Genomic DNA, 24,548 nt, shown 5'->3' with positions numbered 1-24,548 from the left:
CAGTAAAAATAACGGATAACATGATTCCAAACATGGACGGTTAATAAGAAAGTTCGAGCGAGCATAAATCACTGCAGAACGTACGATCGTAAACAGCTCGAAACGAACGAAATCTTAAAACCAAGCGATTCAATTTTTCGACTTTCAGACGGTGATCGTCTAGCCGTTTGAACGCCAGCATTTAGAACTATTTATACACTTAGTTATCGGCGGAACGATTAAATCGCGTTCGGAGTCCCTGCGTTACGAGCATAATAAACAATTATCCAAAGGCATCGCATTCCGATGCGACGGCACCGTGGAAACACGATCGTTCCGATAATAAACCAGCTAATAATTACTATTCCGTGGATTTTTACGCGGTATAATAATCTTAGAAGATAGTCGGACACGCGATTCTTTCTATAATAATTTTAACGAGATGGGAACAGCAGCAGCCTTCTATTATTTCAATTTTTTTCTTCGCTATTCGGTATTACAGCCGTTTCTGTGATAGATGCATCAAATCCGGATAATTATAGTGCCGCATTAAATGTTTACTGTTCGGTTGTCAGAGACTCTGTTAATCGAGGCTCCAAGCTATTACGACGAGGAATCTCGAGATCGGGGAAATGCGTACACGCATTCCTCATTCTCCTCGCGGTAATAATCTATGTCATGCCACAGAAGCTAATCCTGGAAGCACGCGTGAAATAAAACACAGCGTGTAGATCGGAATCGTCGCGACAAAAAGACGAGCAAGGGAGGAGGGGGGGCAGGAGCCATTTCGCTTCTATCAATCCCCCGCGACGAGAGTCGGCGGTGTCCCTGGTGACAATAATTACCGAGCGAGACGACCTTTAAAGGCCGCGTGCACGCCGCGCGGGGCTAAAAGAAACGCGAACGTAGGAAGAAGGAGAGATTAGTGTCACGACGTTAACGCGATCAGCGCCGTCAGCGGGCCTCGGCCGGGCCCCGGCTGGGCCCCGGATGGCGTTGTAAATCTGCCGTAAGTTATGCGCGACCGGGAGGGCCGGTCGGCCGGCCGGCCAGCGCCATTAAAGCAGGTTATGCCCGTTTCAAGTGGAAAATCATAAGCACCGCAAATACGCCGTTATTACTATAGACGCGCCACGAGCACGCCACTTACTTTGTAATCATGACTAATGCATAATGCAGTAGCCGGTGCTCGTGCGTGTGCGCGTGTCATTCACTGCGCCTCTATGTGGGTGAATGCGGGACCTTATGGGACCTGCCACGGCAATAGGGGATGGATGAACCTTCGAGCCGCATTTTTACGGTCGCCGCCTCTCGAGATCGACCACGAAGAATCGTGCGAGCCAGGCCTAATCGGACGATTACACCGTGGCAATTTTGTAAGAATCGACTTGTAAAAACGTTCGATCGATTTCGGACTCTCTTTGTATTTCGAAGAAATCTTTTTAATACCAGCTGCGACGAAATAACAAGAATTTGTAATATATTTATTGGAAAAATGTTTTACTTATTTTATATATAAAATGTTTTACTTATTTATAATGTATACTATTTTCTCGGTATAATTTACAGTTACTGTCGCGAACGACAGTTCCTAAAATGCGAACGATCGAGTAGACTTTTCTTAACAACGTGTCGTAATTTCTTGTGGAAAAAGATTGTATAGAAATTTCTCCCGGAAATGCCACATTTCGGGTTGCCGTGAATTTCCCTGTGCTAGTAATTTATTGTAATTTATTGCAACGTCGAAGCTAAGGCATCCGAATTGCCTTCGAATCGTGTCACGTGCCCTCCGAATTGCCTTCGAATCGTGACCAAAAAGGCTCTAAAAATCGCGACTTAGTATTCTCGGATTTGCCGGATTCAATTCCGACCTCCGAGCATTTCTGGGAGAAATTGTAGTGCCTAGAATCGTTCGAAGATTTATCGGAAGATCCCGATCGGCGGAATTAACGAAACCGAAAGGTGGCATCGATTTAGCGAAACCGAGGTTCGCGGAACAAACGATTGTGACTTCTAAAGTAGGTGAAGGCACTCGGAGCACGCGAGGAATCATCCTCGGGGAGAGAACGTCGCGACGCTACTATGCAGAACGAGTCCCTGCAGCGTGAAATATGGCCGCGTTGAGGTCATCGTTATGCGACGGCCGCGCAGCTGAAATTACAGACGATCTACGGTGCTCGAATATCGTCTCGTTTGCAAATTTTAAACGACACCCGCCACGAACAGATAAACTCGACTAATACTCTTTTCGAACGAATCGACGGTGTTTTACGCGCATCCGCGAATCTGGTTCGGCTCTCGCACCCTTCGTTGGGATCAAATATCCGTTATCGGTTTCGCTCTATCATCGAACTCGGCAACTCCGCAACCTTCGTACGTATTTTCAAAAAGCATTTTCAGCTGCAGCTGCTATAATACCAATCGTTGCATCACTCGACGTCGCAACGCCGGGATTTGGAGGCGCTATCGACGCTTGAGAAATTCAGTAGTTTTGCGCGATTAACCTGATTCCGGTCCAAATAGAAAGCTATTATTATTTAATGCCGGAGCAGGGCTTATCGCGATTGAGAAACGCGCGAACATAATTTCTGCATTTGAATCGAAATAAATATCTCGACTCGGTCTTTCGCCGTGGAATGATATGCTAATACGGATCGAGAGTGCGGCGCTTCGGACCGATCGGGCAAAGAATTGTGTGTTAATGTGTTATAGTACCCAGCAATGGTACGGCACGATCGTCGGGAGATCGGTTAATAGGTTTCCCGTACGTAAAATGTGCATTCGGAACGGTGACCGTTATCGGAACGAATGTTCCAGCGGCGAGCGTGTCAGGTTTCCGGTGTCAGCAAATTTCGTCGGCAAGGATGCGTTCAACGTTCGCCGAGCGGGCTCACGAATCCGCCGTCCAAGTTCATGAACGTCATAACGAGACGAAAGTGGGGAGGAATGCCTGGTTAGTGCTCGAGATGGGGATCGGGATCGCGATCGCCCTAACTCAGCATTCTTATCGAGTGTGTTCCGCGGCCGCGAACCACCGCATGCACGATCCGATCGAGAACTGACGACGGACCGCATAATAAGACCACGTATTCTTCCCGTCGAGGCGTAACCTTGGTCGTGCGGAGAATGGTCGAATCAGCTGTTTCAGCTGGAAGGCCTCCCGTGGTACACAATGGGCTATCACGTGACTGGCAAGCGTTTATTAGCCGACGCGAGACGAGAAAATGGGCGATGAGAGAAAGGGGAACGATACAATTTATTATGGTTTCGGTTAATTAACACCCCTCGAGGAACACGTGTCCGTGACGCGTTCAGCTGTACGCTGGAATGCGAGACCGCCAGCACGTGGTGTCGCTCGTTCAGGCTGCGAGGCGCGTTAGCTCGAGAATTTGTCCGCTTTTTGTCTACGAGCCGAAGGAAAATTAGGGAGAATTTGCTGTAATTCTTACGGTGTTATTTCAACGGTGAATAATTTTCGTAGCACCGAAATTCCCGTGGAATTTAATAGCGTCGCGCGTCAAGATTTATTTTGATTTTTCGAACACCCGGTTCATATTTTTATCCAGCCTGCATTTCGATCGATTTGCCATATTAATTTTAACGAAGGAGGAATCGAAAGGAGCCTTATACCGTTTTATAGCTTTTCTTCGAACTCCTATCGTTCGATCGGAGCCAGTTTTAACGCCTTTCTACTCTGCTCGTTAAAAAATGTGCTTACAGGAGTTTCGAGAGTCGTGCATCGCAAGTAATTGCACGAGAAGACAATGAACAATTGCTAGGAAAATACAGTATATAAAAATATAAACGACCATGGACGAAATAAAATTGTCAATCGTCGATATACAATCGTAAAACGAATTTTACTTTCTAAAAAAGAAAAGACACGAGTTTCATCCGGAGAGACCGTATCCCATGCACAGCAACGTGCCACCGTTTATCTAAAAAATTCAATTTTCATCAGCGAAATCCACGCAATCGATTCGCGAACGATCGGCACGAGAACTCGTCGCTTTCCTTTGGCGAGCTCGACCGAAGTTCCTCCGCTTCCTTCTTTCGCTTCACGCCCACGAACTTCCGTTTCCAAAGAAGCGGCGAACACGCGAGGAAATTATCATTTAAGGCGCGTTTGCCTAAGCAACGCGAACACTGCGGCACTTCCTCGATCGAGCCGCGGTATCTCGGCACGGCTCGGCACGGCTCGGCTCGGCGTGTCGTCGATCTTCATCCGGCGTTAGCGACACTCGAGTCACGCCCAGCATTCGCGACACCTACACGACCCTGAGCCAAGGCCTAGGAATCGGTTTACGAAACGGTGGACACCTACGTCCGAGGCTGGCGAACCAAGTTCACCGTCGCTGCTCGTCGCGTCGCGGCCGCGGCCGCGCGGCGCGGCGTCCCGCGGAAGAAACCACGGATACGCGAAGCCGAAGAGATGGCCGCGGTGGAATGACCCCGCGGATCGCATTGTAGGAACGTACGGGGCCCCTTGCGGAGGGTAACATATGCGTGATGGCCTGCGAAAGCTACGTCACGCAGGAACGCATCGCGCGTCTCCTTTCAATCCGCTTCCACCGCTCTTTCCGCTTCGCTATTCGCCACACAGACGTTCGCCGTTCGACCGCATGCGTCGAATATTTTAAGGGCGCCTTCGCGCGCCGATCCAGAAATTATGATTCCCTTGCCGCTGCTTTCTTTCCGACCTTTCCGCTGCCGAAGGTCTCCCCGATGGTTCGATAATTTCGCGAGACGGAACGCCGCGTGTCGCGTGTTCTCATGTTTTTTTTTTTCGAGCCTGTCGAATTTATTTTTCTGATCTTTTTTCGATCATTGTGCAAATCCTGTACCGCGTGGCTCGATTAATGCACGAACTCGAGCTCGTCGAATTTATTTCTATAATTCCTTTCCGATCGATGCGCGACTATTCCACGGCTCAATTAGCGCATGGATTTGTTCAGCCTACCGAATTTGTTCTGCAATTTTTTTCTAGATAATTGCGTAAATCCTGTATTTGACATAACGGTTAACGCATGAACTCGAGCCTGTCGAATTTATCTTTACGATTCTCTTCCGACACAGCTGCTCATTCGCGTCGCAGCCGTGCCGGACATTTGACACGCGAGTCGAACACCCTGTATGCACTTTTCACGCAGCTTGCTTTAAATTATGGGTCCTGGAGGTCACCGCATGCTGTCCGCGACCGACTGAACGGCGCACTGTGCGCGCATCGCTTCCTGAAGACATCGTGCACCGTTTGCGCGATCCGAAACAGGTGGAACACTGTTTTTCCAACTCTATGGAACATCTTCGGTGGAGCTGCTGAACAATTTCTTATTGTTCCTTTTCCTTGCTTCGAACATTTCGCATCCTTGTACTATTGGAATTTAACCAAAGAATTTGCCAAAGAATTTGGGAATTTTTCCAAATGTTATATTCGGCGGTACAAATTATAAATATCCAGAAAGAAATTGCACTTCCTATTTGGTCGACTAAAAAAGCTGTCCAATTCGCGCGACTCTTAACAGCGATATCTTCGTTTCATGACAATTCGATCGTGGCGGTGGTGAATCGCCGAAGTATCCAATAACCTAGCGAGCGAACTATGTACCGTTTCTTGCGCGGAAAAAAGACCGATTGTTTATCAGCGGCGCATTTTCAAATGCAAGTCCGGAGTCTTTCCGTCCGGCGAGGTATTATCAACGCGTAAAATATTCTCGCGGATCCTTGCTACTGAACGCGCGCGGCAAAGTGATTATGTATGCAAAGTAGCCGGGGAAACGCGATAAATAGAAGCACACGCAGAGAGAAGCGGCGGCAAAAAGCGGGCCTATAAGTAGAAGTAAAGATAAAGCTCCCGGGCGACCGGACACGGCGGCCTGTGTAAAAATAAAGTTAGACGGGGCCGGCAAGAGAAGTAGAAGTGAGAATACAGGAAACGTAAACACACCGGGTGGAAATCGGCGGACGAGAAATGCGCGTGTGCGCGCGAGCCGAGCAAATACGAGGCGCGTTGTAGAATACAAGAATAGAATATAAGTCATTAAAAAGTGCAGGGGAACAGCTAGGCAAACAACTGTACGCGTAACCGAGAAACCGCGAGACGCCTGGCGTTTTCTATATCCGCGGATTCCCGAAGCGGTAACGGCAGACAACGAAGCATAAACCCGGCCAAAACGGGCGAAACCGCGCGAAACGAAACTCCCATAACGAGAGGCCAACGATCGCCGCGAACTTTTCGCGGATTATGACACCCCTTATCGCGGTATCAGTATCTAAGAATCGTAAAAGGCTAAACCACTCTGCATCTTTACGACGTTACACGTTACAAGCTGAAATATCATACACAGTTAAGTAAATGTCTTTCCTACGCAGCCGGGACAGGCGACGATAAGAACCGGCGCGGCTGTGTGATCCGACAGGAAATTTTCATCTTCGAGAAATGTAAAAACCGACTCCCACACGACCTGACCGCACGCTCCATGCTCGCCGCGATCCGCGGGATCGGTTGCGTAATCGTTTTATCATAGCCGAACCACGGTTAAATTCTCCCTAATTTTCCTTCAGTTTCTAAACAAAAATCGACAATTCTGGGAAGATTTTTCGATACAATTCGGACGATTATTCGAGCCTCGCGGCTCATCTTTATAGTCGCCGATACAATCCTCTTCCCAAATTGTCAATTTTCGTTTACAAGCTGATCCACTGTACTCGGTTTTTATTATTTATATATCCGAACGATTCGTCAGCTTCGGGAAACAGAGAGAGTCGTGAGCGACGCCGTCGACGAGACTCGTCCGCGAATGATTAATTCGCGACGGAAGGTAAATCGAGAGCTCGAAGTTTATTATTATTATATGATTATTTTCTAATCGCCGATCGTCAACGATTATAAAAACGAGGTTGCACGGCTCGAATAATCGCGTCTCCTATTCCCAAATTTTCTTTCTTCTCAAATTTTTCTTTACAATCTGAACATCGATTAGGAAGGATCTACCGTACAGTTCTACAGTTACTTTGTTCTTACAAAGCGAATCTACGTCAGCGATTCGTGCTCGTTAGGCGATCGGCGCGATCTGTCGCGCCGACAAATTTCTCAGCAGCGAAATCCAGACTCGCGAATGAACGCGAGCGAACCAATGGCGCGGTGATATTTCGTTTCCGCTCGTGTGGAAACCGAAGGCTCGTGACGCGGAAAAATGGCGCGTGCTCCGAGGCGCAGAATCATTTAACATTGCCCGGGAGATAAAAACGATTAGATATGCATCTAAACAGGTTAATAAACCACCCACACATCGGTCCCGCGATTGCACACCGTGCACTGGAAACTTTCCACACGCAGTTCCACCGGAGTCTTACACGTCCTGGCACCGTTCCTCCCTCCTCCCTCTCTGCCACCCGCTCATTCGCCGTCGCTCTCTATCTCCCTCTCTCTCTCTCTCTCTCTCTCTCTCTCTCTCTCTTTTTCTCTCCTTCGCCCTTTCTTGGCCGCGTATGTTAAACCTCGACAGCCATGCGAGTTACGAGCGGATGACAAACAAAGAGCGACGCGACCTCGTCGTTTCGTGCGCGAGGAGCGATTAACGCGAACGATACTCTCGCCTCTTATGCCATCGATAGGTGGCAAGACCTCTCCTCGAGGAACGAGGGGGATCCGAAGGAAAAAAGGGTGTTTAGCAAACACCGTGGAAACGGTAGAGTCGCCAGAGCGCGTGCGCGCCTCGTAAAAAAAGAAAATCTCGCGTTCGAGGCGTAATCGCGGGATTTGATTATTCCTTTATGCCGGCTGATAAAAAGTTACGTGGGTGCGGGAGGCTCAAGGTTGATGAATAAATCACCGCATCGATTTGCGTATCTCGACAAGCTGTTTGCGACGCCGCTCCGCGCCGCGCCGAGCCGCGTCCGCCGATCGGGGGAATTGAGTTATGCTCGCGTATTTTAATTAGACAGTTCGAGAGATGAGAGTTACAGTTGCCTGCGTATCGCGCGTGATTAGAGACCCGCCCGCGGCCATCGTTCCGGATTATCGGGATCGAATCATCTCCGGCTTTAGAAAGCCGGCTTAATTTACAAGGGAAAATCGACTATTCGGCGCAGCCGACTTTCGATCGCGTCGGTGCAACCCGATTTCTGGGTGACCGATGGTCGAATCGTACCGTCTGTTTCGCTTCTCGGACCCCGTGCGTCGGTCGACGCAGGCATGATCAACTACTAACGGCAGGTGGAACTGTCTATCGGTCGTCGATTATCTCAGGCAACTTTCAATCGCGCTTGCTGAAACCCAATTTCTGCGCGCGGTTTCTCGTTTGCGCTCTCGATTCGAACGCGCGTTCAGATCCACGCGTTTGGAGCGGGCAGGGCCGACCATCGATGCTCCAATTGCGTAGGAAGTTTCGTTTAATAAAAAGTAAACGTCGCCGCGGGATCGTAGATTCCAGTCGGACGGGAATGCAAAGTTCCAATGATTCAGAAAGTTCTAGTCCGGAAGATTGATTGAATCTTCTCAGTTCGAAGTCCGGAGCAACTTTTTGCAACTTCGTTGTACACAGTCGTTTGCTCTCCGTGTTCTTGATTCAAAGTTATTCCATTCCATCCGACGTCGCGATACAAAAGCCGAATAAACCGGCTGTTTCTTGCGTCGACGAAAGAAATTGTTGGAAAACATCCTTCCGGAGTACGAGCGAGATGAATCATTGCTCGAGGTGCCGCGTAGCTCCGTCAACGTAGGAAACGCGGGTACGAAGATCAAATTTCAAGTCTTCGTAATGCATAATTCACAACTCGAGAGAACTTTGCGTTTTCTCCCGTGACAATTTCATCGGCCGCTCGTTTCGATTTAGATCCGACCGAGCGCCACGGAGGAAAGAAATGCACACTTACGGTATCATCAGCAAAGTCAATTTCGAGTTAGATCCAATCCAGACGTCGTCCATCGTTCGTTAACCCCTTGCGCTACTATTTCTCTCGCATCCGCGTCGATCGGCATTTCTTCGTCTTTAACACCGAACTATCACCACCGGTCAAATCGCCGGTTTCACATTTCTGATTTCACAATTATTGAAGCCATAAATCAGCTGCTTTCACTAAAAATTGCTGAATATATTTCTTCGGCCGAGCGAACGTTGCTATAAAAATCGTGAAAAATTCAAATAAAAATTCTATCCCGCGATTCTTACAAGGCGACACTTGTCAGTCGTTTTTAGACCTAATATATATATAAATATAAATAATATAAATAATAATAATTTTCCAGATAGAAGGAAACGGTGTTCGTTCGTTGCACGTCTTCGTCTATTCGCATTCTTAGACTTCGATAGCAGAAGAGTCGAATTCTGTTTCGACTTGGAAGAAACGGACGACACTGAGGTCGGAGATCGTCTAAACCCGGCATCGGCAATCGTCAGCATCCTCTAAAGTTCTGAATAGCCGGATGATTCGAGTGCTCCGGTGGAGGAATAATGGTATCCGCGGATGGACGACAAAGAGCAAGGTGACTTCGTGCGCGAGAAACGATTAGCACCGACAATCCACTTTCGTTCTCCAGGCCGGGAGAACAAGAAGAGGGAAGCCGGAGGACGCGGAGGAGGAGTGGAAGTCAGGTACGTGGGTCGAGCAAGGGTCAGAGTCGGACCACGACGAGTCACCTGCGGTGTGACCGATGCGAGCAGCCAGCGAACGCGCTCGCTATCATCTCGCCGAGTCCCTGGCCTTCTTCGTCATCATGGCTAATGTTAACTGCTTGCTTGCTTGCTCGCTTGCTCGCTGGCGTACAGTCGGCTGCAAAACGCTGCCGTGGATCTCTCTCGCTGCAACTGCGTTTTCCATCGAACCTCGTCTCGTGTATTTGGCAGAGCCTTGGCTCGAGGTTTCGCAGCTTGGAGATCACGATAATGGGTAATTTGCAGCGAAATTGGAGGCTCGTGCAAATAGTTTTGGAGAACCTTCAAAATGCTGAAGAAATTCAAATGCTTGAAGTGGTTCGAGTAGCTGAAGTAGTTCAAGCAGCTGAAATAATTCAAGTAGCTGAAATAGTTCAAGCAGCCAGAAGAGAAGTTCGAATGGCTGAAGTAGCTCAAGAGTAGCTCAATGGCTGAAGGGTGGCTCAATGGCATATAACTGCAGACTTTTATAAACATTATTCATCGTAATAGTCCCAGTTATGCAGTTTTATGTGCAGTAAATTCTCCATAATCGAGCATCCCAAATCGTCCATTTTAGTTTACAAGTCGAAGGAAAATTAGGGCGAATTTCCTATAATCCCAGAATTTTTTTATCGCATCAAATTTTGTTACATTTGTTTCAAATCATCCTTTGAAAATAATCTACGGAATTATTTTTAGCTTATTAGGAAATTATTATGAGGTACACGAACGTGAAACACGCCTCGAATGTTGCAAAATTTGCAGAAGCGGTTAGTACGCGTTCGAAGCGGATGATCCCGAAGAGATCTTGCTTTCTGGATCTTTAACACGCCGAATACTGTGTATTCTATCCGTGAGTCATGCTTATTTTACGTTAGTCAGTCGCTTAAGTATTGGGTCACGGGTATTTCGGACCGAAATCGAGGAAGTGTAAAACTAAAACTCGAATCGTCAGCAACATGCTGATTCGGTTAACTGTGTCAGCTAACCTCGGGATTACTCGCAGCCTGAGACACGTACCGGATTCGCGAGATAATAAATTCTGCCGTGGTCGGCAGCTTTATCGAGTCGAGCAACAGCTTTTTCGTTGAAATCGAGACGCGCGATCGAATTAGACGTTTCCTAATTTTTAAGACACCGTTTACAATTTAAAGGAGACATCGAGATTCGACGAGAAGAACGTTTAGAAACGCAGAAGCTATCGTCAACGTTGCAGGATGTCGTTTTTAATATTTTCTATGAAAGAGAAAGATCGGAGGAATATTTTGCAAACAAAGCGCGATTTCTCACATTCCCATTAACATCTCCATAACCAGCCGCGATGAATTCTAAAATAATTCATCACCAATTAATTACGAAGGCCGATCCTTGCAGCAAAGGCGAGTACCACGAGCGTCCTTCGAAAGCCCCGGGTTGAACGGTTCCCACAATTAATCGCGTCACCAATCAGACCGCATTGTTCATCGGCCAATGGCGATGCCGGTTGGCCCACGGCTCGCGTGTCAAGGAGCCCCCCCGGTAATTATTCCAATGACAGGAGCCACGTAAACGGATGCAGCCGATGCGATGTATCGAATGCCATTGATCGACACCTCGAGCGTCGTTCTCTCGAAGGACGTACGAACACTATGAATAACTTTTCAGCTCCCCACTATCCGTCGCTGTTCTCCATTGAGGGGGGAGCGGAGGACGGTGGGTGTCGTTTTCGGTGTCAAAGGACCACGCTAACTACGCGCCACTTTTACGAGTTGCCCTAATTTCTGAAACGCGAGCGAGTTATTCGTGTTATTTCAGACCTAGCATTGGCATTATTTGTTCAGTTTTCTCTGATCCCACAATTTAATTTTCGACGAATAACCCAATGGAAGTTGCATGTAGATCTACGGTTTAATCATGACTCACTCGTTACATTAAATTGCCATATTTGGCCAGCGAATGCGTCGATGATCTCGAACGGTCGTATTCGCAGGAGAATTTGGTATCGCAGATAAAGTGCGCTACGAATGTTCTTAATACACTGCTTATCGAAAACCTGCTAATAAACTCCTAAATGGCTGTACCAGTTTAAAACAAAAACAAAAAGACTTTGACATATCCTTTTACATAAGATCGCGATTGCTATCGTTCGACTTTATTCCTTGGGGTGCGAAGTTGCCATATTACCGTTAAGTAAACCAATTAAATCTTCAACTGCTAACGATGGATTTGTAGAAAGCACATCGATCAGCAGCCCTTGCTGTTAGCGTTGCACAGTTTCGTTCTAATCACGTCGAAAGCCGCTTACTTTTTTAGCATCGTTCGGAACCGTCGAACCGAACCGGAGATCCTGAGTCAGCGGTTCGCGAGCGCACGCCGGAATCTCGACCCCATCCCTAATCTCGAGCGACGCATGAACTGTCATCGGGAACGGTTCCGTGACCCCGGACGGCTTCCAGCGAACTTGGTCACCGCGTTTCGCTCGGCTATCGGCCGACCGCTTTGATAGTAATTGATGCCGGTTTAACAGTAATTACCAGCGTAATAAATTGCCACTCCGGAGCCGAGCATTCCGCTTCTTGCTGAAACGAGGCGCGCCACCGCGGCCGCCGGCTCCTCGGTGCTTGACTAATGGGTGTCCCTCGTAGCTTCGCGGCCATTGTTGTGTCTTGTCTGATGGCCGAGTCCAATGCGCGACGCGCGACTGCTGTTGATCCGCGATTCAGTAACCCGCGGGTAACCGGCGTGCACGAAGAGGAAGGCCATGTCAGTAACCGTTTCTTCAAAAGTACAGGTGAAAGAGATACGATCTAGGCGTGCTGACCGGCAGTCCCGCGATTGCGTAATCGGCCGAGACACGGGCACGGCGCAGCCGGTGCTTTTGTCGATAACGTTATCGCTAAACGTCGATAAATATCGAAATATCCTGCAGCCCGTCTGTATCGGTTGAATTTTCAATTCGAGCAGACATTTTATTTGCGGCGGACAAAGCGGAGAACCGGCCGTGCGCGAGTCTTAAAATTCATTCGACCATCGGCGACGATAACGAGCCGCAAACGAAAAATTCTGGATTTCCCATTCGGTAGAAACGTTTCGCTCAAAACGAATTTATGGCGTTGCTTGTGGGAACGTTGCGGTCGCGAGAAAATTGAAATAACTTTTATGGAAGCTGCTTTACGATCACGGCCAATTAAACTAACGAGACGATAACGTATATATCGATCATTTTTCCAATTTTCTTTTCGTTTTTTTTTCTTTTGTAGAAACGTTACAGCCGAGCTGAATTTATGGCGTACGAGAACGCACGCGGTTGAAAGAACATTGAAATAAGTTTTACCGGAATACTGATTTACTCGGATCGCGATCTATCGAGCTGCTATTCGCGTGGATGATATATTCCTACCTTCCAGAAATATTTGTTGAAACACGAAAGACGTCGTTAAACGTCTCTCTATTTCGTCGTGATCTATATTTACCTGCGAGAAACACTGTTCGTCGAAGAACCGTCTAGAATCGATTCGCTAATTCTATGCAACAGCGTTTCTAATTTATGACCGATTCGACCGTGGCCACACAAAAAAATACTTCTTCAACTTTCGAAACAGCGTGGTCAAAAATTGAATGTACCACGATTCGCACAAAAGCTGAAACTCGGCGTCTAATTGGCCGGCGAAGAATGCGCTCGGCAACGAAAGAAAGTGGCACCGAGATCCATCAACATTGTGGCACCGTCCGAACCGGGGGCGAAGTCACAATGACTTTCGCGGAGTACCGGCGAGATTGCGATCGCGATGCATGCGATATCGTTCGGCCGTGCGTTTGCCGAAAAAAAGAAGAGCCGCGCGAGTCCGCATTCCTTCCCACGATATAATTCTATCCATACATAACGCAACCTATCACGAAATCTTTCGTCGGGAGACGAGCCGGTAGGGTTGCCAGTCAGCAGCGAGCGCCGTGCAACATAGTGCAATCACCGGGGATCAGCGAGGGGAACGGCGGGATCGCATAGTCATGGCCATCCCGAAAAGCGTGACCGATCCCGGCGATTACAGTTTCGTTCGGCGATATCGTCCGCCTGCTAATTAATCGCGGGCATGTCGCGGTATTCGCCGGCCATCGGGCCCGCAAGGAGATGGAGAACATATCGTACTGTCGTATGGAACGACGCCGTGCGATGGGCCACCCACGACAGGCCCTCACGGTGTCGTCGACAAACGTAAATTAGCGACTTATCGTATCGCGGTGGTCGTTAGGCCGGCCGATCCGCGCGAAATTCGAAGACGTTTTCGTGACTCGGTGATACCGTGATGCACCGTGTACACGCCGCGGGGATGCTGGCTTTCCGGTAGCCTGGCTGATTGCCGACACCGAATGTTGGGCCACTTTTTTGTTCTCAATTCGTGCGAGCGAAAATAGAAACCGAGATGGAAGAATGAAACCCTCGTGAAACCGACTTGAACGGAAATTTGAAGGAACGCTTTGAAGCCCTGGAACTTCGTGTAGAAAAATCTTACGATGCTCTGTCTGTGCTCATTTTAAAGGGTAAAGTGTCTACTTTCCAGCTGTCGGTCTCAATTTTTGAACAAAACTCTCCGGTAAGCATTATTTTTTAACACAAGACGATCCGAGGAACCGAATTCGTGTTTCTCCTTTGGAAATTACTAAAAGTTCAGTCGACTGTACGGAGTTTAAGAAATTTTTCTCCGGATTTGCCGTAGTGCGATGTTATAGAGGCAAGTTTCCCCTTTCCAATGAGCTATAAAACGTCGATCTACGATTTTATGTCGCGGTTTTATTTAACGCGCAAGCGAGGCGAGTTTCTTTCGCACATTTTAATCTGCGCGTTGCTTATCCTAGAAATAAAGCATTACTTTCATGCCGAGACTTGACTTCGACTAGGAAACAGTATATCGCTGAACTTCGAAGTTCCAAGTAAAGTAGCTGGATCGAAGGAGGCACCGCGAGGCAGTTTCGCAACGATCGCCACCCTTTATCATCGACAGAAATCAGTGGCGCGCGAAATTCGTTGATGCGCTAACTGGCAACAGTTTCATTAGCCATTATCGGAACGCGAATTACTTTCCTAAGTGTAGGGAACAGATATAATGGACACGGGGCATCGTATCCCGAATAAAATCTACCGGATCGTAACGTCCATCTGGTCCGAGATTAATGAATAAATCGCTGAAGAACGAGCGATATCACGGGTCCCACACAATGTGGCTAAATCGCATAATTAACAACGTGCTTGGCTCTCGGCGGAGATTACGCGAACGAGGCTTGATTGCATTCTTCGGCGATATCAGCGCGCATGAGTCCTGTAATACTAGCATTACAGAGTAGTAACAGCAATCAGAATATACATTATCGTAAAGGCCACGTTCTCGCGCGTTTTATGGGATTCCCCCTACTGATGGGCAAGCATCTAGGTGCTCCCTGGTGGGGCTAAAGTGTACCGCCTTCGAAACAACCCATTAACAGCCGTGAGAGCTTTTATTGACTCGTTTCGTAATTGCGAAAAGTTTGCCCAAGACCCTCTAATCTCTCCGCGTTGAAACCCCGCTGAAGGATCGGCCGTCCGGCCATCACCGTCGGATAGCCGAAGCCCGGGAACCTTGGGACCTTGGGACCTTCGGACCTTGGGACCCCGGAGCCCTCGAGACCACGGAATTATCGGCTGGCCTTTGGCCGTTCGATTGCCACGCAGGTCGAAAACGACCTGCGAGCTTTCGACCGCCGCGCCGCGCCGTGCCATGGCGTCTCGTGTTTCCCCTGTCCTTCGGTAAATAGACGGGATGCTCGGGAATGGAAGGTTCATTAGCGAGGTATAGCTGGACCTGGCATTCCTAAGCCTGTCGACCTGTGGGCCCTCGGTCGGGTCAAGGGTCCCGGCCATTTTTCTTACCCACCGATCGAGAAATCCCTCTTTCTCTCTTATTTCGACGTCCAACCTGTCAGCCCCCAACGATGTTTCACGTATAATTAGACTAAGCAATTTTTATCCTCGTTCGTTGTACTTTCTATCACGGATCACCTGGGAATGTTTAGTCAAAATTGTTTCTCAGCAAACGAACCGTTTACGTTCGTTCAGAGGATTTGGCAGTAATGAAATCCTAATGGGCAGAGGATTATGCTGTTCGAACATGTTTAGGGTGCTATTAAGTGTCACCCTCGAGGATTATAATTTTTTACTTATTTCTATTTCTGTAAAATAAAAATTGTCTACGTAAATGGTAAGATATAGAACCTAAATAAGAAGGAATTTGTTTCTACCATCGAGTTTCTATTAAAAAGACACGATTGCAACGAAATAGAATGGCAAATGCTTTTTATGTTTCTCTTGCGTCAAGAGAATGTAAAATTAAAAAATGTAAAATTCCATGGAAGATAAACAGCGTTGAAAACGTCGTGAAACTGAATTGAACGCGGTTAAAAGCCGAGTAAAAGGACAACGGGGTTCATTTTTACGCATCCGATGCCGTCACAGCGAAACAATTAAAAACTCGCCGTTAACGCTGGCGCGTCGGCGACGCGCGCGAGCGACTGTGTGCAGTCACGTTTGCAGAAACATAATAGCATTTCCAGGAGACATTGCCGGAATACGGGAATGCCGGGGCGAGTGATGAATTCCCGACACTCGGCAGTATCTCCGGCAGATATTTTTAATATCGTCATAAACAGCAGGCGCCACAATGTGTCTTTACAGCTGGGCCCTGGTCCTTAACACCACCATAAACATTCCACGGGACACACGGCCGCAGAATAATACTTTTAGCGCGCACGGTAAACCATTATCGATAACCAAATCGCTTCGGATCTTCTCCGCCGTAAAGGTTCGCCCGCGAGTAAACCCATCGGTGACTGGTTTTAATTGCAGCATCGATCGAAGAAGCGCGACGAGTCGAGCGCGATTCGTCGACGGCGACGTCGACGATCGATCGGGATCGTCGCAACGAAACGTATCCGCATCTTCCCGCGGATGTCCACGGAATGCGACCGAATCACGATTCGATCTTCGATCGAATTCTCGATCGATCTTTTCGTCGATCGCCGTCGGGCATTTTCTTTTCCCACGTGGATCGCTGCGAGAAGAATCGTTGACCAATTAGCGGGAGGAGCTCCTCGTCGATACATCGATGCTATCGATCGCCGTTTGTACGTGTCAAGGCGCCGAGGCCCCCTTGTTCTCCTCTCATGCATAAACATCGCCGTGACAATGAGAATTATCGCGAACTTTGCAAACAACACGCGAGTAAGCGGAAACCAGTCGGATCTTTTTCTTCTCGCGCGGAGGAGTCGTATGGCACTTCGTCGCTGTCCGTTGTCGTCCGCCTAAGCAAGCCGGCGAACGGTATTCGAATTTTCTGAAACGATGGAAATAACTGGTTGTTCTTCGGCAATTAACTGCGAGTTTTTCACAAATTACAGCGCGTACGTCGTCTCGTACGAGAATAGGACGGCGAGTTGGCTGTTGGTATAATGAGACGCGAAAATCGACGGATCGTTTCGAGTTTGTTTATATAGTGCTTTTTCGAAAGAATTTTGCGAACGCCGCCGTGTGCTATTACATCGGCGAAACAGAACGTTTAACGAGCAGGCTCGAATCTGTTTTAGAATTACTTCGCGAGATCCTAATTCGGTTAACGCGTTCCTTGATGAGCAAACATAAAAGTTTCTACATTACTTTCGACTTGTTAAACTCGTTAAATTCGTTAACTCTTGCCCCTTGCAATTGATGCGGACCTTTTATTTTGTATTATTTAAAGCAATATACGAGATAATTATATATCTCTCTCTCTCGCTCGCTCGAAGTAATATATAAACTAATTTTATAGGACGATTTTATTAGAATACAATTTTGTAGCAGCCATGCTCGACGATAATCTTCAACGCGTGTAACATTATATCGCAAGTAACAGATACACGGTTTAACATTTGCACGTAATTTATGCGGACACAGTTTTCTGCAACAATAAACACAAAAATTTCCAGATCATTTGTTCCGTCATAATATCGATCCCCGATTATGACACGATGTAGATAACACATAACATAAACAAGGTGTCGCTATACGTCAAGCATGACTGAATAAATTGATATGTCCTAGAGTGACAAGCGTGACTGATAGAGTGCGCGGAGATGCGAAGGCGATAATCATTAATAATAGATAATTAAATTGATCGAATTGATTACCGTTTTCTCCGCCGGTGTCTCGGTAACCAAGAAGTATTTGTTATCGCGAGCTTGCATTATTACGACATCCCGGCGCACAGAATCGGATTCGCGCGCTTTCAATCTCCCGAGGCGGTTATATTAATTGCCGCGCGTAATTGTTGTATAAATAGGTAAATAAACGGATGTTCGTATCTCATTTACGTCTTTATGCGTCTAATGGATTTTCTGCGGGGACCGAGAAACGCCGAGATATTAATGAAGTTACGAAGGTGATAGATAGCGTTGTGTATCGCGTGTACGCGCGCACGTAAAGGACAATCTTGAGGAATGACTATCATTTATATAAAATGGAAATTTTCATCAGATACGATCCGCGTTTTTGCTCATTGCCGCGCGTTCATGCTAGTTCAAAGTCGTTAAGTAAAAAGTAACGTGCGCGCGCTCATCGAAACCCGATGGAATTGTCTTCTGCCGCGACCGATGCTCTACTTTTAAAAAACAATCTGTTCTTATTGTTATTCTTACGTGCAAACATTCCTGGCGCGTTCGCGTAAAATCTGAATGCGAGAAACGCGAGAAACTGTAATATATTGTTTAGAAATTATACTTCGAGAATTCGAAGATCGAAACTGGTACAAAAGTATACACTACTAAACCGAGTACTAAAGTACCGAATCTTAGCGTTATAAATTTCATTTTACTAATTTTCAGCGAGCAAATTACGCCCGATTGTATCGCGTTAATTACAAACACGGCTGCAAGCGTCTCAACGATGTTGATGAAACGAAAGGTGATTAAGTGTTTCTACGAACGACGGTGTCAATTTCTAAGGAGATCCTTTCACGCCGTTTCCTTCTTCGCAGGGATAATTAAAAAGCTCGGGCGAGGCCGCGCACTCTTGCTTTTCCAGCGGGCATTCATCGGACAAAGTCGCCGCGGACCGCGAGCCGCGAGCTTCTCGTTGAAGAAGAAACAGCGGCAAGAAGAAGTAAAGAAAGGAAAGGGCACAGGGCAATAGAGAAGCGGCCCCGATATGGTCATGCTCTCTCAATGCAAATGAGAGGCCCGAGAAGAGTGTTGCCTCACCGGTAGGCGAATGAAAGCTCGAGCAATTAAATTCTCATTGGAAGCCAGACACGTGTTACCGCGTGTCTGACGCGGCGGTCATGGCGATCGCGACCTCGAGATCCGCGATATCGCGCATTACGCGACAAATCCTCGGTCCTGCTTCCTGTCCCGGTAATGAGGGATTCATCGGGTCGACCATTGTGCCTACCCCGGCCCTTGATACCTTCACTCTTGCCCCAGGAAGAACTACAGTAACGTCTTCCTAATCGACGCCCAAATTGTGCACAAAAATCGACAATTTAGGGAGAGGAGATACGATTATTCGAGCCTCGTGGCTCGTTTCTATAATCGTTGATAATCGGTAACTATAAAAACGAACCTCGAGGCTCGAATAATCGTGTCTCCTTCTCCTCAAATTGTCCAGTTTTGTGCACAATCTGAGCGTCAATTGGGGAGACTTTACTAAGGACACTCGTGCCTCCAGATGTCTTTGCTGCTCTAGGTTTCCGAAGAATTCTTTTTGCTCGTATTCTCGCCGAAATGTTTAAAACACAGTAGACCCTCTCTCATCCGAAGATAATAGAAAAACATTCTATTATCTGAAAACTTCGTTCAAGTTCTCTGCATTATAATATTATCTAAAAATCTCATTCAACTTCTCTTCTCGATAATACCATAACGCGTAACCTAGATCTAATAAAACATGCTCAACGATTTGCACGACCTGTGCGATTGGAAATAGGTACTTGACCAATTGTTAATCAACACGAAAGAAGAAGAAGAAGGTGTATACCTTAAGTTGATGAAAATAAGTCGGTCACGATCCCATGGAAGCTTCGCATCATACGACTGAGTTCTACTCGCGGCGAGGCCACGCGGATATCGGGTTAAACTTTAGCGGTAGCTAAGACGAGAGCAGCTAACGATAGCGTTATCCTCGAGCTCCGAATCGGCATCGCGGCACCGGCACATGCAGAGAGTCGAGTCCGGGCGGCCTGGCAGTTGGAACACGAGCCGTCTATCAGTGCGTCGCTAAACGAAATAATTACCACCGTCGCGGCGCGGCGCGGCGCGGCGTCGCGGTAACGACGCGACGGGGCCGCGTTTCACCGTATCACCGGGTCCCGGTTCGCGTAGCCGCGTGTCGTTTAAAGGAATTATCACGACGTCCGTCCGACGTGGACGATTAATCTTCGCCGGTGCGAAGGAGCAGTCTTTTCGTCGTGCTCCCAGCATCCGCGGCTGCGGGCAACGCGAGCGCGGGAGGAGGACGAGAAGGTAGAGAAGCCGAAGAACGAGATGGTGGAGGAGGCGAAGGAGGAGGAGGTTGAGGAGGAGGAGGAGGAGGATCGGAAGACGAAGGAGGAGGTGGAGGAGGCCGATCGAGAGGAGGAAGGTTTTCACTCGCTTATCTCGTCACGACGATCTGCCGACAGATACACCGCGCGGCTTGACACGTAACAATGCATGCATGAATTAATAGCGGCCGCTGCTGTGCTCGTACTTCTCGTCGCTTACAGGCAGATTTACATCTTTATCGCGGCCTGGGAGGTGTCGTTAAAGTCTCTCCGGGGCCCGACGGAGCCCTCCTCGCGCCGCCATCGACGCACGCTGCACTCGCTACGCTGCACGCGGTTTTTCATGCGCCACTTGTAGCCCCGTGGATTTATTGCCCTCCCGGCACTCGCTGGGAACTCGTCACGATCTTTCTGGGAGCTTTCTGGACCGTTTCAACCGTCCCCGGACGTTTCGCGGACGATTTTATGCCGCAGATTTATCGCGCCGCTGCCGGCAACCGAACAGCCTTTGCTTTCTGTATTCCACGGGGAGGGTCGTTGGATCAACGTTCGCGGGGTGCTGGGATCAATTTTGGAAGCCGCTGGAAACGCTCGGGGCGAATTAATTTCGTTTAGGACGATATTCGATGCGTGCACGCGAATTCCGCGAATATTCCAGGTCGATCGCGAGCGAAATTTTGTGATCGGCATTACTTTTCCTGCAAGATCGGAGGACGATTGGAACGGGGAATTTTCGATTGATTCGGATCGGACGTGGAATCAGATAAAGATGTCTCTCTCCGTGCATTCGCGTCTGCGTTGCAGCGCTGCCCTCGCGGGGTAATTAAAATTAGTAACTCGCGCAACTAATTGAATCAGCAATTAATTAAAGAACACTGTTCAGCGTTTATCGAAACTCATCAAGGCCTATTAGACGCGCATAGCCGAAGAGATACGCGCAGACAATCGATCAAACGATAGAGAGACCCGCGGACGGAGCCGCAATTAATACAGCGGATACCGTTGCTCGCGGTTTCTGGAAAAAATGACATTGAAATATCGACGTTTCACGGGATCTCGCGTTTACGATCGTTTACTCTCCGCGAGCTGCTGCTGCTGCTGCAATCGTTGGTTTGTTACCAAACTATCATTCACTTGTTCGCGGAGAACGTTAGAGCGCGGATGATCGACTACCGTGTTTACATAACCGCCATTTGTTCGCATAAAAGCTTAAAATATAACCGAGGAGACGCGAGGCAGTCGCTAACAATCCTACGAAGAGAGTATCCGATGATTCGATTTCGTTAATTATCTACAAATATTCGAGCGACTTATTTAACGTATCGGAACAATTTTTGGAAATTCGACGAACCACCAGGACGTAAAAATTGTCGAAGAATTTCCACTGTCGACGAGTTCTCTGTGAAATAAAAATTTACTTTATCGAAAAGCTTAATGTTAATTAGGTTTCGAATTTTATTTTGCAAACTATGAAAGTCAACGTAATTTTCTCTCTCGACGCTGGACAATGTAATTTATGCAACAATTTTTCGAACTTGACAAAGCGGTATATCGTGCAACGATAAAGGATGGTGAATTGTTTTCCAGGTGTAATTATTACAATTTAGCGTTTTTCTCGTTTCAGCCGATAATCGCGATTTTCATAAATCTTTCTTATTCGTATAACAAATTCGCTACCAAGCACAGAGCCATAGGAGCGCGTGATAATGCGATATTAATGGTACGTTCGCGTGGTTCAAATTAGCCGCGGTAATTGGCTTATATCATAGACGTGGTAATTAGCGTCGGATCGAGCGCGTCAACAATAATGGCACAACTATATATAAAGTCTGTCGAGGGAATTTTGAACGAGTCATTAACGGGATACACTCGGTGCATACGCGACCGCTGATGACCAATTATAATATGCAAAGGATAGCGAAATTTCTGGATTTTTGCTTCCTGCTTCCTCTTTTTCGACATTTTAATTGCGCCGGTTCCGTTGCCATTTTGTCCTCGGTTCGGCGCGCACCCGGCTGGCGGCTAGATTCACTTCCTAATTGAAATTCAAAGACTGCTCTCCGAGTTAATCGCTATCAATTAAAATTTTAATTGTTAATTGGCGAACGGATGAATCTCGACAAATAATTATGGAACCACGGAGTCGGCGGCTCGCGCGAAAAACTTTGAAATTGTATTAAACGCAACGTTTCGTTCCAGAAATTAGCGTGGCGGATTGCATGTAAATAACGAGGATGCATATTTTCTATGCGATTCCCCGCCATTCAGTTTTGTTTACGGAGCTGTAAATTTTAACGTCGACATTTATTACGGAACTGCTATTGTAACACGATTAAAGTATTCCAGAAACTTATAGTCCATGTATTTTATAATTACACGATTGCAGGTAGAATTTTCTATGAATTTACGACGTTCATAAATTTTTATGCCACGATACAAACAATTCTGTTTTGTTAAGCAGACGAATATAATAATCCTTCCTCTCGAGCATACCGATTTCACAATGCAAATTAAGAGCTAAGAAGATTGATCATCGCGCAGTTCGAAAATTCTCGGAGCAGTTTCGATCGGAAAGGTTAAAGCTTTCATAAATTTATTGGCTTACGTCTCTTTAGGCGCTTCAGGTTAGACGCCGATTCTTCCGCGATTTCCATGCGATCAATCACAACAAAGTGTGAGAATTCCTCGGGGTCCCATAGAGGCTTTAGTATCTCGCATAGAAAAGTGCGCGCGGTGCCGAGGAACCACCATAATAATGCTAAGCTACTTCGAGCGCGTTCGATGAAACGTTCGCGTGTAACTTTGATGCGAATCTAATGAGATTTTCCTCTGATCTTTAACGTTCCCGTTGCTAACTCTCGTGGAACCACCATCAGGAATAAAAATGGCTGCTTACCTGTAACAGAGAAAATATAATTCGATCAAAACGAGGTCCGTGAAATTGTCCTACAATTTAATCTAAATCGTGAATCGTGATTGTTCGTTCCTCCAGATAAGAGAAACAATTAATGAATAACGAAAATTATAGCAGGAAACGCCGCGAAAACGTCTCGCAGCTTGCACAATAAGTCCAATCGTCGAATGAAAATTTCAATTACTCGAACTCGCCGTTCAAGTCGGCATCGAATAAAATCGTTGGAGACTATCGCATGCCTAAGTTTAATTGCTCGATCACCTGGACACTTGTTTAATGCATCCTGCTCGATCGTTCGGAACACGCAACGTTCGCAAATGAATAACCAGTTATTTAATTAGAGACACCGGGCTGCAGGCGAAACTGAATTCTCAATGGATAGAACGAACCGTGTAACCTACTTATTATGTGTATTTCGAATCGATCCGGAATATTAAGCGGATGATAAACGCTCGTGTTAGAGATGATTAATCAGCGAAAGACAGTGAACGGTGAACGAACGACAAAGCTGATGAACGAGTTGCCGGTGCGCCGATGCCGCGTTAATAAATGGAAAGGATCGAGGAGGGGCGTGGAGGGAGGAGAACACTTGGGCGTATCTGCCTACGACTTGACCTCGGTATTGCACTAATACTTTCATAGATTCATCCTCGGGCAGCCAGTCAGGAAACAGAAGACAAGGAGACGATGATTGGGCGGCGCGTTGTCTCTCGATTTCAAAATTCGAATACTATATTCGGCCTCATTGGAATTTCTAATCCGCAACCGACGTCTTTTTCTGCGTCGCCTCGTGTCGCGTCGCGTCGTTCGAACTGGTCTCACGCGTGCTAAAGGGGTGTCGATTATGGGCATGGATAATGACAATTGCTTTTATTTATCAGCGAGACTATTCACGACTCCTTGTACAAGCTGGTCTGAAAGTTCTGGCCTCGTGTTCGACGTTGCCGAATGACAGAGATCTTTGTCTAGAATTTCTTTCGTTTCTTATTTAATTTACATAGATCGTTTTTATTTCGCACGGGCGCGCTTGCAATCAGCGATTACATTAATTATCCTGTTTAAACAAGAAACGTTCTGTTACTAAAAAAAAATATAAATTCTTCGGAGAAGATGCAATTTTAAGATGCTGCCCGATTTTGTATAAACCGAATTAAAAGCTAAAGAAGGCAAAGAAAAGTATAATAAGCATAGAGCGAACGTGACACGAATTTTCGCAAGACGTCGTTGGAACTCGTAATCGATCACTCTCAATCTTATCGCAGATTTTAGACAAGACTGCCATTTAGCCAAGAATACAGTCTCCCAGACAATTCTTTGGCGCTGAATCGGGTATCGCATAATCCTATCTCGTTATTAGGTCAATTGTCTTCCCCCCTAGAATGTGGCCGCGGCTCGGCACTGCTCGGCTCGGCACGGCTCGGCGTGTGATGCATGATAGAAGATTATAAAACTGCGATCAATTCAATTCGCCGCGGCGGACGCATAATTTATGCAAGCGATTAC

General features: G+C 47.2%; 1 protein-coding gene across 9 annotated transcripts in view; it reads right to left on the bottom strand.

Moving 5' to 3' along the window:
* LOC117218845 (uncharacterized) overlaps nt 1-24,548 on the bottom strand; it is a 220,613-nt gene that overhangs the window by 100,652 nt on the left and 95,413 nt on the right. The window contains exon 1 of one of the 9 annotated variants that reach the window (XM_076521059.1): nt 22,737-22,981. The exons of the other annotated variants lie outside the window; for them this stretch is intronic. Coding sequence (XP_076377174.1) covers nt 22,737-22,785 — 49 coding nt within the window. The 5' untranslated portion in view covers nt 22,786-22,981. Of the gene's footprint in view, nt 1-22,736; nt 22,982-24,548 lie in introns of those variants that run through there. 9 annotated transcript variants of the gene reach the window in all.

This window comes from Megalopta genalis, chromosome 4, assembly GCF_051020955.1.
Source record: "Megalopta genalis isolate 19385.01 chromosome 4, iyMegGena1_principal, whole genome shotgun sequence".
Taxonomy (NCBI): domain Eukaryota; kingdom Metazoa; phylum Arthropoda; class Insecta; order Hymenoptera; family Halictidae; genus Megalopta; species Megalopta genalis.
This window is presented reverse-complemented; position numbering and strand designations above follow the sequence as displayed.